This window comes from Stylophora pistillata, chromosome 11 (genome assembly GCF_964205215.1).
Source record: "Stylophora pistillata chromosome 11, jaStyPist1.2, whole genome shotgun sequence".
In the NCBI taxonomy this organism is placed as follows: Eukaryota; Metazoa; Cnidaria; class Anthozoa; order Scleractinia; family Pocilloporidae; genus Stylophora; species Stylophora pistillata.
Window position 1 is genome coordinate 9,635,664 of NC_142529.1, and position 13,019 is coordinate 9,648,682.

General features: G+C 37.6%; 2 protein-coding genes across 2 annotated transcripts; one reads left to right on the forward strand and one right to left on the reverse strand.

Moving 5' to 3' along the window:
* The first annotated feature begins 245 nt into the window (after window positions 1–245).
* Window positions 246–4,500, forward strand: LOC111335402 (uncharacterized). The gene is made up of 4 exons (XM_088738988.1): window positions 246–373; window positions 481–692; window positions 2,291–2,426; window positions 4,279–4,500. Coding segments are annotated over exons 1-4 (438 nt in total). The 5' UTR covers window positions 246–284; the 3' UTR covers window positions 4,280–4,500.
* LOC111335421 (secreted frizzled-related protein 3) lies at window positions 3,881–9,989 on the reverse strand. Its single transcript, XM_022941318.2, has 4 exons — window positions 9,459–9,989; window positions 8,407–8,484; window positions 7,322–7,672; window positions 3,881–6,728 (listed from the first exon to the last, which is right to left on the reverse strand). The coding sequence occupies exons 1-3, from the start codon at window positions 9,913–9,915 to the stop codon at window positions 7,359–7,361; spliced, it is 849 nt and encodes a 282-aa protein (XP_022797053.2). The 5' UTR covers window positions 9,916–9,989; the 3' UTR covers window positions 3,881–6,728; window positions 7,322–7,358.
* Between the last annotated feature and the right edge of the window lie 3,030 nt (window positions 9,990–13,019).

Below are 13,019 nucleotides of genomic sequence, written 5' to 3' on the forward strand. Positions count from 1 at the left end.
TCACAAAGTCAAGAAAAAATTAAATGGGTGTCAAAAAATCGAGTTCTACATTATATCCTCAGGAAAAGTTTCCCACCGAGTCAGTAACGCTGGAACGAGAATTACTTTTACATTAGATATAGTTGAGTTTGTTATAGATTGATTAAATTTTTCAAAGGAGTAGCCGCTCTTTGAATTGTAATAAGGCAAACCAATTTCCTCCGGAATAACTTTGAAAGATAACATGCGTTTAAATTTCCGCTTAAGAAAGAGTCACGCCGTCAATGGATCCCTAAACCCTCTCGATGGAAAAGCGAATTGTCCGTATACAACTTTTACAAGACAAACTTAGGACAGGAGAAATTAACTTGTCTTCAATCAATTTTTTTCTCCTGTATGAACTCTTTCATCTTCGTTCTACAAATAACCTTCGTTTTATCTTCCACTGCACGCAAACGGAAACTGAATTTCTAATAACTTTTATATCTTTTTACTCTTTAGTTCTAGGAAATCCTTGCCCCGTATTACAGATAAAAGGTTCTGTTTAGAAGCCCATCAGATAACATTCATCATAAAAGCAATTTTCACGATGGGTATGATCAAAGGTAGTAACATGAAGACATCCAAGGCATTCCTTCTAGCACTACTGGTCGTATTCCTGACAACTTGTACAGAATTATCGATTGGTTTACCGACATCGTTAGCAGATAGAGGTAAGTATAAAATTTCTTTCGGGCAAGTTAGCACGTGCGCCCCAAATATACTGATTTTGGAAAACTTTAGCCCAATCTTCCTTGTTCGGTTTTCAAGTCATGTAAAATTAACTGCTTGAAGAGGAAATCTTATAGAATGAGTTTAAATGTTCATCGGCAATTTGAAGGAAACGTGGAGTAACGAACAAAACACACGATGGATAGCGAAAGACACATCCTGTAGCGTGTTACTGATGTTCTCGTGCCTTTTAGAACGCATTGTGGTTATATTAAAATTGCTCACATTGATTGATGTATTTTAAGGCTTCAGGCAATGCTCACATATTGTAGAAAGCTGTAAACGATAACAAACTTATTAAAAATACTTTAAGACTGATCACCAGAAGCTCAAGGTCATTTAACAGTTTAATACAGGGAACACCATTTAACCTACTCTCCTGATTTTTACATGAATTCAACTACGAAATACTTTTCTGTTTCGTCTTATCATATCCTCTATTTTTCTGGTGTTCGTTCAATTATTTTCTAGTCGCAATATTATCATTATTAAGATTTTTTGTTGTTTTTTTCCATGTTTCTCATGTAATCGAATCAGTCTATGTAAGTATCTGAGCAACTACGCACCTACCCCTCCCCTGAGCAACTACGCATTTACCCCTCCCCTAACCCGATAACAGTTAACTAATATTACTGTTGTTTAACAAGTCATGTGTAGGGTTAATGTTGGTTCAGTTAGGGGAGGGGTAAGTGCAGAGTTTCTTCAGTAGATACTTGCAATGATCCGGTTTTTCTTTATTACTCCTGCTGTTTCGCATCGTCGACCCTTTTTTGTGTGTGTGCTCCTGCTATGGTTGTTCTACTCTCATATTCATGTCCCACTCCCTTCCCCACGGTAATTCTTTATATTCATCCACCCCCCCCCCCCCTGCCGGCGTAAAACATATTTCTTACTCCCACCTAGTTTCCCTTAATCTTACCCATCCAATATGGCGACTTCAACACTGGATCGTTATAAAATTAAACACTCGTTCGTCAGGTAATAACTTGCTACGAAGGGAATCCTTGCCAATGCTTTGGTCGTTGTTATTTACTTCTCAAGTTCGTTCTTCTTCTCGCTCTCGTTCTCGTTCTTGTTCTCGCTTTTCACTATAAGTACCTGTAGCAGTCACGCAGGCGAAACTTCAATTACGAAATGAATTTATTTGCTTAGTTAGAATTCGCGAATAGCTGGATGTGTTTACCTTCTCTTGCGGCGCTACGCGTCAACTTCAGCAGAATACCGTATGAGAGTAGCGTTCAGTTTCAAAAGGAAACTTGACTGATTTACTGTCGGTGTTTTTCTGCCCTCAAACCACGCAAATTTTGATGATTTCACGTTGTTGTATCGCAGAGGACGGCCAAGAAATGTGCAAACTTTTAAAACGTACGTGCTGAGCTTTTGTCCTGTTCCTTAAATCTTTTGTTTAGCCACGTCCTCGTTGCCGTCGTCGCCGTGGTTTGCTTAATTAAGGTCCTTATTGTTATGACCTTTCCGGACTGACCTTTCTGTTGTTTTTCCTTGTTTTTCTATACTAAACAATTTCTAACTTTTTTTACAGAAAGTCTAAAGTCTCTTCCTTGTGAAGATAGTTCTGATCAATACTACTGTTTCTACGAGATCGCACTAGAGGATGCGTGTGATATAAAACCGTTTGCAATGATGGAAAAATGCAGATTTTCCTGTGGCTTCTGTTAGTAAGTAGTAAATTCTACACATTTAACAATTATTCCACGAGCGCGCGTTGGATATGAGATGATAGATAGCCAACGAGGCGCGTAGCCCGAGTTGGCTCTAATCATCTCATATCTAACAAGTGCGAGTGGAATAATTGTTTTATTAAAAACGCCCCCAAGATATTAGACAAATGTTACCAAATCTTAAATTTTTTAGCCCCCCTTTTAATTTCAAGCTGACGCGTACGCTTGCCATATTTGTAGATTATGGTATATTGGCTCATATACCATAATGATCCAGTTTTTAATAACAACAATTATTACCCAACTACACTCTGCAGAGTACAAATAAAGCCATAGACGAGTACAAATATCACGCGGTATTTGTACTCTAAAGTACCGGTTAAACAGGTTTTCTCGCGTCGAGCAAACGAAGAATTGGATTGTAGTTACGAAAAAAAATATTTCCGACAACAAAGAGTCAGAATGGCTGGAAAATATAGATACAAGTTTATTAGATGAATCGAACGAAGAAAAACAGCTAGACGACCAGGAAATTTCTTCATTTATTGAAGAAAATAGAAACAGCAACACGACAACGCGCCAACTCCCTTCCGCCCCGCATACTTCTGTCGCGCACTCCCCATAAATAAATATCCGCGAAATTCGCCTGCACTGAAACAACAATTTGGCGTGTTGGACAATAAATAACTTATTAGACGTTTTGTTGTGTAGTATCGCTGAGTATTTTTACTCGTTATTTGTATTTTGACTCGCCCTACGGGCTCGTCAAAATACAGCACAACTCGTAAAAATACTCAGCGATACTACACAACAAAACGTCTAATAAGATATATTCATTCCACTCGCGCGCGTTTGGATATGCCGGACGATGGCTATAATCATTTTATATCCAACAAGCGGGAGTGGAATAACTGTTGTTGAATAATCTTTATTCGGCGATAAGTTCGGCATAAATCATGCTATTTACAAACTGGATCACTGGATAATGCAATTCAAGAATTTTCATTCGCTTAGCCATCATGAGTTATGAGCCATTATACCATGCGTGCGCATGAAGACGAGTCAAACCGAAAGTGTTTTTGCAACAAACAAAACAAACAAACGGAATGTTACAGTGAACAAAAAACACTTAATGGCAAGTCGTAACTGATTTTTCTAAAGATCGCGGTTAGGCCTTTTTTTTTTTTTCTAAAGATCTCCCTTTACCAGACATTTCCGGGGCCTTTCCTGTAATAAGAACTGAGTCACTCCACTCTACTTCACTTTATCTTCACTAAAGTGTCGTTTGCGGCAATTGAAGAAATCCGTATGTTAACTCGGTAGATATGTGTAAGTAATGCCATTGCTTCAATCTCACCTCCCAATCCCACCCCCTCCCCCTAAAGTATATGATCACAAACATCCCCCCTCCTCCCGTTGCAGTATAAGATTACAAATATTTCAAGGGTATGGTCTTTGGTGAAACTTTCATTTTACTGCGTAAAGTTACATTGTCAGTTGTAGAAAATGTTATCAAACAAAAAATACTAAAACGTTGTATTCTTATCGGTTCTTACATTTGGACTTCGTTATGATCATTGTCGCAATATCTAAATACGCGTTTATAAAAAATATTTTATAGAAATCACTTATTTCAAAGTAAACTTAACTTTACTAATTTTTACGAGATATTTTCGTCCAAGGACTATAATCTTACTAAAAAAATTAAATGATTGTCTGTTTAACGCTTCCACAAAAAAACCTGAAAAAAGGAAGCTGTACAAGCTCCTTTTTATTTTTAATTTTTCAGTTGCGGCTGGGATTCTGAATTCCAGCAAGGTTTTAATCAGAATTTTTCTTTCTCTTCTAGGTAATAAATGGAAACTGTCGATTAACGGGCTACATCCTGCTCAATAGAATGAACAAATAACTTATTGGGTTTAACTTTCAAACCATTTCTCTGCTTTGGTGTTGAATTCTCTACATTCTGTACACGAACCATCTTGAATTTAAATGCAAAAGATAATGATAAGTAAAATTCACTGTGTTATATATTTTAAATGAATCAGAAATAAATCTTGTCAATATTGAATTTGGCAATTGAAGAGTTCAATGAAATAATCTGTTATAACTTTTTGTGTAATGTAAGATAGCTAGAAGTCCACCAAGAAAGAAATATGGATACGTTCTGATTCGTACTTCGTGATTTTATCTCATAGAGAATTTTTCAATCGAGTTTCGTGAAACCAATTGCAAAACGAGGCAATTATAATAGCCAGTCATAGCAAGAGAAATATCGCCAGGAGTCAACGAGAACTTGAAATAAAGACAAACAAAATGCCTGGAGCGCGGGAAAATGCGAATGAACAAATCGCAGTTGGTTTTAATTTTGAATCTGACTGTTTGAGAAAGTGGTGCGAGTTTTCTCAACCAATCACATAACGAAAAACCAAAGCAACCCCGGATTAATTTCGATGCAATCAAAAAATTGCTCTAGTATGATTCTTCTATCGTCTTACAAAAGTGCTTTGGGCTCTCTTGTTCAAAATTTCATCAACAAATCGAGTCTGTTCATCATTAAGTCTTAGGTCTACTTTTTCATTTCTTTTGATTTTTGCATCTTCTGTTAAATATCAAAAGTATGGGGTGCCATTACCGCCAATACTCAGCCATAGCTACTGTTTTTTTTATAAAATCGTGCTTAAGATATGAAGCCAATCATGTTTTATGCAGCTAATCATTTTATAAAATGGTGCCTTAAGAAATATGGAGCGCTTTTTAAGAGGCCTTTTTTATGCAGCTAATCATTTTATAAAGTGATTAGCAGCATAAAACATAATTGGCTTCATTAAAAGCGCTCCATAAATTTTTAAGGCGCCTGTTTCGTTAATACAATGAATTATTAACTTGATTTCCTGATTGACTTTGATTGACACTAAGTTTCGCAGTTAAGCCACGTGAATAAGTCTGCTTTCAGTTCAGATGTTTAGATTCGAAGTGACCTTCATGTTTTGCTGACCTGTCGCGCTGATCCGTATTCTGTTATACACTGATCTGTTATATCTGTTGCTGACCTGTATACCGTGAAATAATCCTACTAGACATCGCCACAGAAGTAAGTTATCAGTGCTGCAATTCTAGCAAATAGTTTGACTCGTGTGTTTATGTATCGATAGATTCTGTTCAGTTTCTCAAATGTATTTAATTTCTTTTCTCTAGATCGAATAATAATATACTGGAATAAATTATACGATTTGCGTAAGCTAGTTGGATTGCCTGTTTGGTTTATCGGACCAGCGCTGTTTTATAAAACGATTAGCTGCATAAAACATAATTGGCTTCATAAAACTGAAGTGCTCCATATTTTTTTAAGGCACCATTTTATAAAATGATTAGCTGCATAAAACATGATTGGCTTCATATCTTAAGCACCATTTTATAAAAAAACAGTGGCTGAATATTGGCGGTAATGGCACTCCATACAAAACAGCCTCGTTCTCTCATGTTCAAATTGACCAAACAAGTGGAGTTTACTTCGTGTCAAAATACCGCTTTGTTACATATTCGATTCTTTCATCAGATTGCAACAACGCTGTCTTGTTCAAAACTGTGCTTTTTTAACGGGCCTGCACATTAGATCCATTTATTACTCTTCATTTAACATGACCCGAGCAAGCCATGGGAATATATATATCTAATTAGACGTTTTGTTGTGTAGTATCGCTGAGTATTTTTACGAGTTGTGCTGTATTTTGATGAGTCAAAATACTCAGCGATACTACACAAAAAGCGTGTAATAAGTTATTTATTATCCAACGCGTCAAATTGTTATTTCAGTGCGGGCGAATTTCGCGGATATTTATTTATGAGGAGTGCGTGACAGAAGTATGCGAAGCGGAACGGAATTGGCGCGTTGTCGTGTTGCTGTTTCTATTTTCTTCAATAAATGAAGAGATGCCCTGGTTTTCTCGCTGTTTTTCTTCGTTCGACTCATCTAAAAAACTTGGATCTATATTTGGCTGCCATTCCGACTCTTCGTCATCAGAAATATGGTTCAAATGGTCCGCCTTTTTTTTTTTTCTTTCGTAACTTCAATTCAATTCTTCGCTTACGCGTGCGAGAAAACCTGTCTAACCGGTTCTCTGGAGTACAAATACCGCGTGATATTTGTACTCGTCTATGGTTATATTTGTACTCTACGGAGTATAGCTGGATAATAAAATTAAATAATATCATTATCATATTAGAACGTGTTTTGATTTTGAATTAGTTCAGATTTCTCTAGAAATTCCACAGCTTTCTGAGGTTTAACGCACCGTGCTGCAAAACAAGAAAGAAACGAAATTAGGGATGAGGGCAATTGTCCATTTCCGAATTACCTTTGGCCTCTTTTTTAAAGTGAGTCCTGGCGCTGATCCTTTCATATAAGTTTTCATTCGTATGTCAGTTTAACTCATCTAGATACGAGTGGTTGAGTACCAGGCCTCGTTTTGAAAAGGAGGCCAAGTCGGGTAGCTCGGAAATGGCCCATTGAATTCATGTAAGGTTCACCGAATAATCCTTACAATGCGATTTAATCACTTCGTAAGCGACTCAAAATTGTTGAAACTCAAAACGAGATTAATGGAAACTTCATCAGAGGAGGTCTCAGAGGGTCTAAATGGGCCCAAGATGACATTTTTGTTTGAAATTATTATCAACTTTTATTGATAACTGATAAAAATTTTGACTTGTTGGGAGCCATGTATTGACGTTTTAAGGAGAGACCCGAAGGCGATTCTTGAATAATATCTCTTACCAGCTTAGAGCGATTTTAAACAATGATGATAAAAAACTTGTCAGCGATAGCTTTTACTTGGTGAAAGCTACAGTCACTCGACCGGGAAAAAAAATGAAAAATTATAAAACTGTACCTTCTGTATCATTGTCACATCATTTCAATGTATAAGCTTATTCCTTGAGCTTCATTCTTCTTTCATATCTTCGCCACTTTCTGATCTGTTTTAGAGTCTGTGCGTTCCACGTTACTACTACACTCGACGATGAAAGCAAAAGTTTTTCCCTTGACGCGCTTTCATGGCTGCAGATCAGAAAAGTTCTTCTGGCTTTAATGGAGGGACAAAGTTTTTTGGTGTTACTCCAGATCTTTATGCGGCCGTTGTGGATTGATTTACCGCCGCGCTTGAATACTCTGGCGACTTTTCCGTGGATTATTGTTTCTTCATTTCCAAGTCTCTCTAAGAGAATCACTCTGAACTTGATTACTGAAAGGTCAGATGGACGTATTGTAAGAACATGTGTCATTCGCTCTGACAGAAAGCTAACGCTTGAAAAACCAGCTTTAGCTCATAATTAACGGTGACCAATTTATAATACAAGCTCAGTTGATAAACCAAATTATCTTTTTATACCCTTCACAGACGCAGCACTACAGTTTCTTTAGAAACTTACCCGGGGAAACTTTAAATTTGCAGGAAAAGTGACGGCATGGGCAGAACGATTACAAGTTTGGGATTGAGTGCAAGCAGTACGCGATCTCGAGTCACACCGATATGAAATCGCTGAGAAAAATCCATACTTTCGATGAGCGCTCGGGAGGAAAAGAAAGAGCTAGTGCCGAAGAGGGAGAGAGGAAGGGAAGATGAAGCTATCATCAAGCTATAATAGCTGAGGTTGATCAATGAAGAATTTAAAATGTGACAAAAAAAAAATTACAACAATGAATCGCTGGGTGTTTTCCGAAACTTGTTATGCTTTTCTTCATGATCATTAGACTGTCAAGACGTGTCTGTGCGACCCTGGTGTTGCCAAAACTACTTGAAAACTCTTGTCCTGTAACAAAATCATGGGGTATATGTTACAAATCATTTAAACCGCTTACCACCTTGCGGGGTCAAATAACAACCTTCTCGAGAGGGAAAAAAGTTAGGCTATCTCGCACCCTTGTGCAACAGGCCACGTAATAAATGCAGATATATAAATCGTAGAGTCTTCTTACCATAATCGAAACGTTTGCTGGTGTAATGCTTGTAATCAACAGGAAGTTTCATTCCGCATGAGTTATCCTTTACATCGCCTAACAACGTTTAAAGGGTGAAACAGTTAATGAAAATAGTGATGATTTAAGTGGCAATGGCTATGAAAAGGGAAGTGCATGTAAATATTAATAGTGCATGATATAGTAACATTGATATGATGATACAATAGCCTGCTTTGAAAATCGTTTGACTGATTTAAATCTTAACTAGTTCCTTCTGATGTCTCAATGCAACAAAATCTTGATAACAACGTTAGATAGTAATCGTTCTAATTTTTATCTTACAAGTGTCGACTCGTGGTTATCTGCCATTAGGTTAGAAATTGGTCTCACAGGCTATTTAGATGAAGTGAAAAGATCGAAATAATGTTTACACGTTTCTGATCCAGCCTTCGCTGACAAATTTGGAGAGATTATTGCCTCTCTCTCTCTCTCTCTCTCTCTCTCTAGGAGTAGAGAAAAGACGGATACCTTAGGCCATTGCAAAGATATGTCCTAGGTCAATCTTAAACATGTAACCGAGGAGGATTGAAAATATTTGGAGTTATTGTCAATGTCGGCGCACGTTTTTGACGTAAACTATCGAATAAGTGTTTCTCCCAAAACAATATTTTTCCTTTTTTTTACGGATTGTTTGAGGTCTGAAAAAATGTCAGTGGATTGGAATTGAGACCTCATGAAAGAGAAAGAGTTTTGTTTTCCACAAAATGGGTCCAAAGTCCTCTAAAGGCTTAAGTTTGAGAAGAAAAGGTGAGTTCAGGGTTGTAAACTTTAGGATTCCAATTTTGGAACTTACGTATACTATAAATGGCTCACAAAATTTTAACTTCACAGAAAATTAACTTGTTTTTTGAAAAAGTAGGGTCTCGCAGAGAGACAAACTACATCAGGAAATCTTAACTTTCTTATAACTATTTCTGAGCAAATAGTGAAGGAAATCGATTTTGCGACTGTAACCATTGTTGGCTCGATGTCTACAGATTTTGCTGCCTGACGAATATCTGGTGACTTACGTTCTGGCTGATGAGCGGGAACGAATGACGTGGGTTGTACACACACTCCATCCGAGAACTTGGGGAGTTCTTCGCATCTCAAAAAACTCGGCCATCGCTTTCTAATCGCGGGGCAATCCATCTTGATTTTCTCACACAATGATCGGCACGGTTTGATTACGTCCTCTTCGATTCCTGGTAAGCATATAGGCAAGTAGAAGGAGCAGAGGAAGAACGCGGTATGTTTGGCGCAATTCGCGTCTTCAACAAATGTCGAGCTGTAATAGTCTATTGACCGTCTAGCCAACACTTGGCTGCGGTGGCCGACCAAATTAGGGAAGCGGGTAAAATTGTACGGTAAAACGTGGACGCACAAGGGAACAGAGATTTCCTCGCAATGATTCAGAAGTTTGACCCGAAATCCATGCGCGGTTTGAACACTTAAAGTAAGTATTGTCAAAATCCAGACCCAGTACATCTTGTTACGAAAGGGACCTTCGTTTAACTACTACCGAGGAGTCAGCACACTTTGACTTGCAGTCTTCAAATGAGATACTTTTATTGGCGTGTCAAAAACAATTATCCGAGGCATACTGGGGTGATATCAACTATTTCCCTGCCAAGATCTCATCACTTATTCTCATTACTGTCTGCTATACAATTCTCGTGGTGTTAGTTTGGAGAATATGGTATTCGATCACAATAATCCCCTAATTGATATTTTTCTTTATTCTCATCACTTGTCTGCTTGATATTGTATTGATAATGTAAGGAGAAACTCGGTCTTGGTCACTCATCGGGGTATGGGGTTAAAGAAAAAAAATTAAGCTGGTTATGCAATAGGAATTGCTCTCATCGCGCCGAGCTTTCCCACAATATTTTTCTATATTAAGAAATGAGGATTACTGATTTAAATATAATACTTGTTGTTAAGTATTGTTACTTCTATTCAAACCAAATCTTATTAAAGAGCCGAGCCAGGAGATGAATAAACTATTTGTTGTCTGCGTAGATGCCTGACTGATTGGGGGGGGGCTAAATTTATCTCACTGATGCTCTTTCGCACTCTGGTTTAAGTTGTAGGATCAGTTGCAATTTAGAGATCGGTCGATTATATTTTGTTTCTTCTACTTCGGGTGATATTTTCATTTGGTCTAATTGGTAAGGACTTCATGACAGGCAAGGAAAACATAAAATAACAAAACAATTAGATAATCCAATTACCGTGATGATGCAGCTGGCGCTTATCCAGAACCTACTAATCACGGAAAGGAAATTCGTATGGACTGCAATAGCGTGCCAGTCAGTTATTTTTATATCTTGCCGGCGGGCTTCATTAATTCGCGTCAACCTTGATATTTGCGATCAATGTGGACGATAATTTTTCTTCAATCTGCCTACAGACGCACCTTTTAAAAACAAAATTAAAATTACAGTCTTGATCGAGAACGACAGACCACCATAGGACAAGACTAGTGTCTCATTTCTGCGTTGCTTCAGTTAAAGAGAGGGTTGAAAATTTTGTGAGGCATCCGGTGAGAAACACTGCGAAGACAATTACTTTTTCCCACAACCTTTTTCAGGCCTTTCCCGTTTTATACTAGAAGAGCAAAGTGAAAAATTTCAATTGACTTACTAAAAATTCACGACGGCATTTATTTGATACGACCTTGCGAATTTACGCTCTCATTCAAATCACATTTTCCCTCGCAAATTAAGAAAGATGCTCGCAAGAAAGAACCAAATCCACGGCTAAAACACAAGGCAAACGAAATTCTTTTGTTTGACACACTGTCAATTGGGTATCCGGTAATTTTTCATGACTCCTCTGTCTTCGCCCTGTCGCATCCTTCAGGAAAAACTAAATTACCAAATTAGATATGAATTACGAGTGTGGCAGGTTCACTGTGTGCCTTGGTTCACTGTAAGAATTTTAAAACCATTAAGTGAGGTACTTTCCAGGTATATCCGGAAATTAACACATCTAATAGTCGTACCCAAGCTTGATAAAAGCAGGATGTATTAATTAACCGAGTAGACATTTTTTGTGGGGTCTTATGCCGCGTTAAGCGTTTCCGCTGCCTTCCCGTCTTACGAGGTATTGGTGTCAAGTTTGGTGCAAGTATGTTCTTCAGAGCGAATTCTATATTCTCGGAATTCAGGTCTATCTTTTAAAAACAGTTTCTATAAGTAAACTGCACCTTGCTCGAGAACTTTATTTTAAGTTCCGACTTGTATCGCCGTTCGTAAACACCCACGGTATCCTAACCTAGCCAAAGGGTGTTTTTAAAATATGAAATGGAATGGACTTTCGAACAAAGGGACAGACACACGAACAGATTCTTACCAATGAAAAGCAATCCCTAGCATGCTCGAGTTTTAAGCGGACCTTCTTTTAAGAAAAAAATTGATTTAAACTGAGTCTATCAGATGTAATTTTTTTTCTTCAGGTTAAATCACGCGTAATGAAAAGCCCACGTGCTTTTCCACAATGAAAGGGTTTTTCCCTCGACCACCAGCCACTTCGATCATGAAATAGCTGTATAAAAAGTGCATAGTTTAAGAAATGAGTCAAATTTGTACGATATTCAGTCGACATGTGAGATATTTATCAATGAAAAAAATGATTATATTCAACAAAAAGTGAATATTTAAATCCGTTAGTCCGTTGACCTCCAATAACGGAAGGTACCACCTGTGACGTCACAGGAAAGATATCACGATTAGTAAGTAAGTAAGTAAGTAAGTAAAGGCTTTATTTAATGTGGGTAGCACTAAAATAGTAAAGAATACTAATTAATCAGTGGCGCTCCTAGCACTAAAAATACAATAATAAATATTAGAGATATTAAAAACTATGGCTTAACTACATAAAAATGAGCTATGAAAATTACAGAATATTTGATTTAAAACCTGTTGGTCATTGAAAATGCTCTTCCAGAGTGATGTTTTAAAACTGCTTAAGGTGGCCAGTTTTCGAGTTGATAGTGGCAGGGTGTTCCACGTTTTGCATGCTGTCACTGTAAAAGTTTTTCCTCCTTCCTTTTGACGTTTGACGATCGCACAAGCTACATTAAAATTTGCATATCTGGTTTCTCGTGAGTGAGTTTCACAAGAAAGTTTCAGCAAAGCTTTTAAGTAAGCAGGTACATTTCTTTGTAACTGTTTATATACAATGGAGCATTTTGCTATCTTGGCCTGTTCATAAAAAGATAGCCATTTAAGTTTGTTAAATAACTTTACTGAGGTTCAAGATTGCGAATGTCTCAGTGGAACTTGGAGGAGCTTTTACCAGGTGAAAACAGGCTTTCGAGAAAAGACCAGTCACATCTTCGATAAGTGATATATTAACGAAACAGCTACGTGAACAGAAGATGTATGTTGCGTGGTTTACACGCCCCTCAAATTCGTTTTTAACTGTGTGGCCCCTAGTTATTATGTTGCTCTAAAGTTAGCGTGGGTGCTCATTGAAATTTACTTCGCAAGCGGTCAAAGTCGAGGGCGGAGGTAACGACTGGTGGAGAAAAATGAAAGTGAGAGGAGAAACGTCGAAAAACCTCATAAAGTTAGGCAGGAAATTAC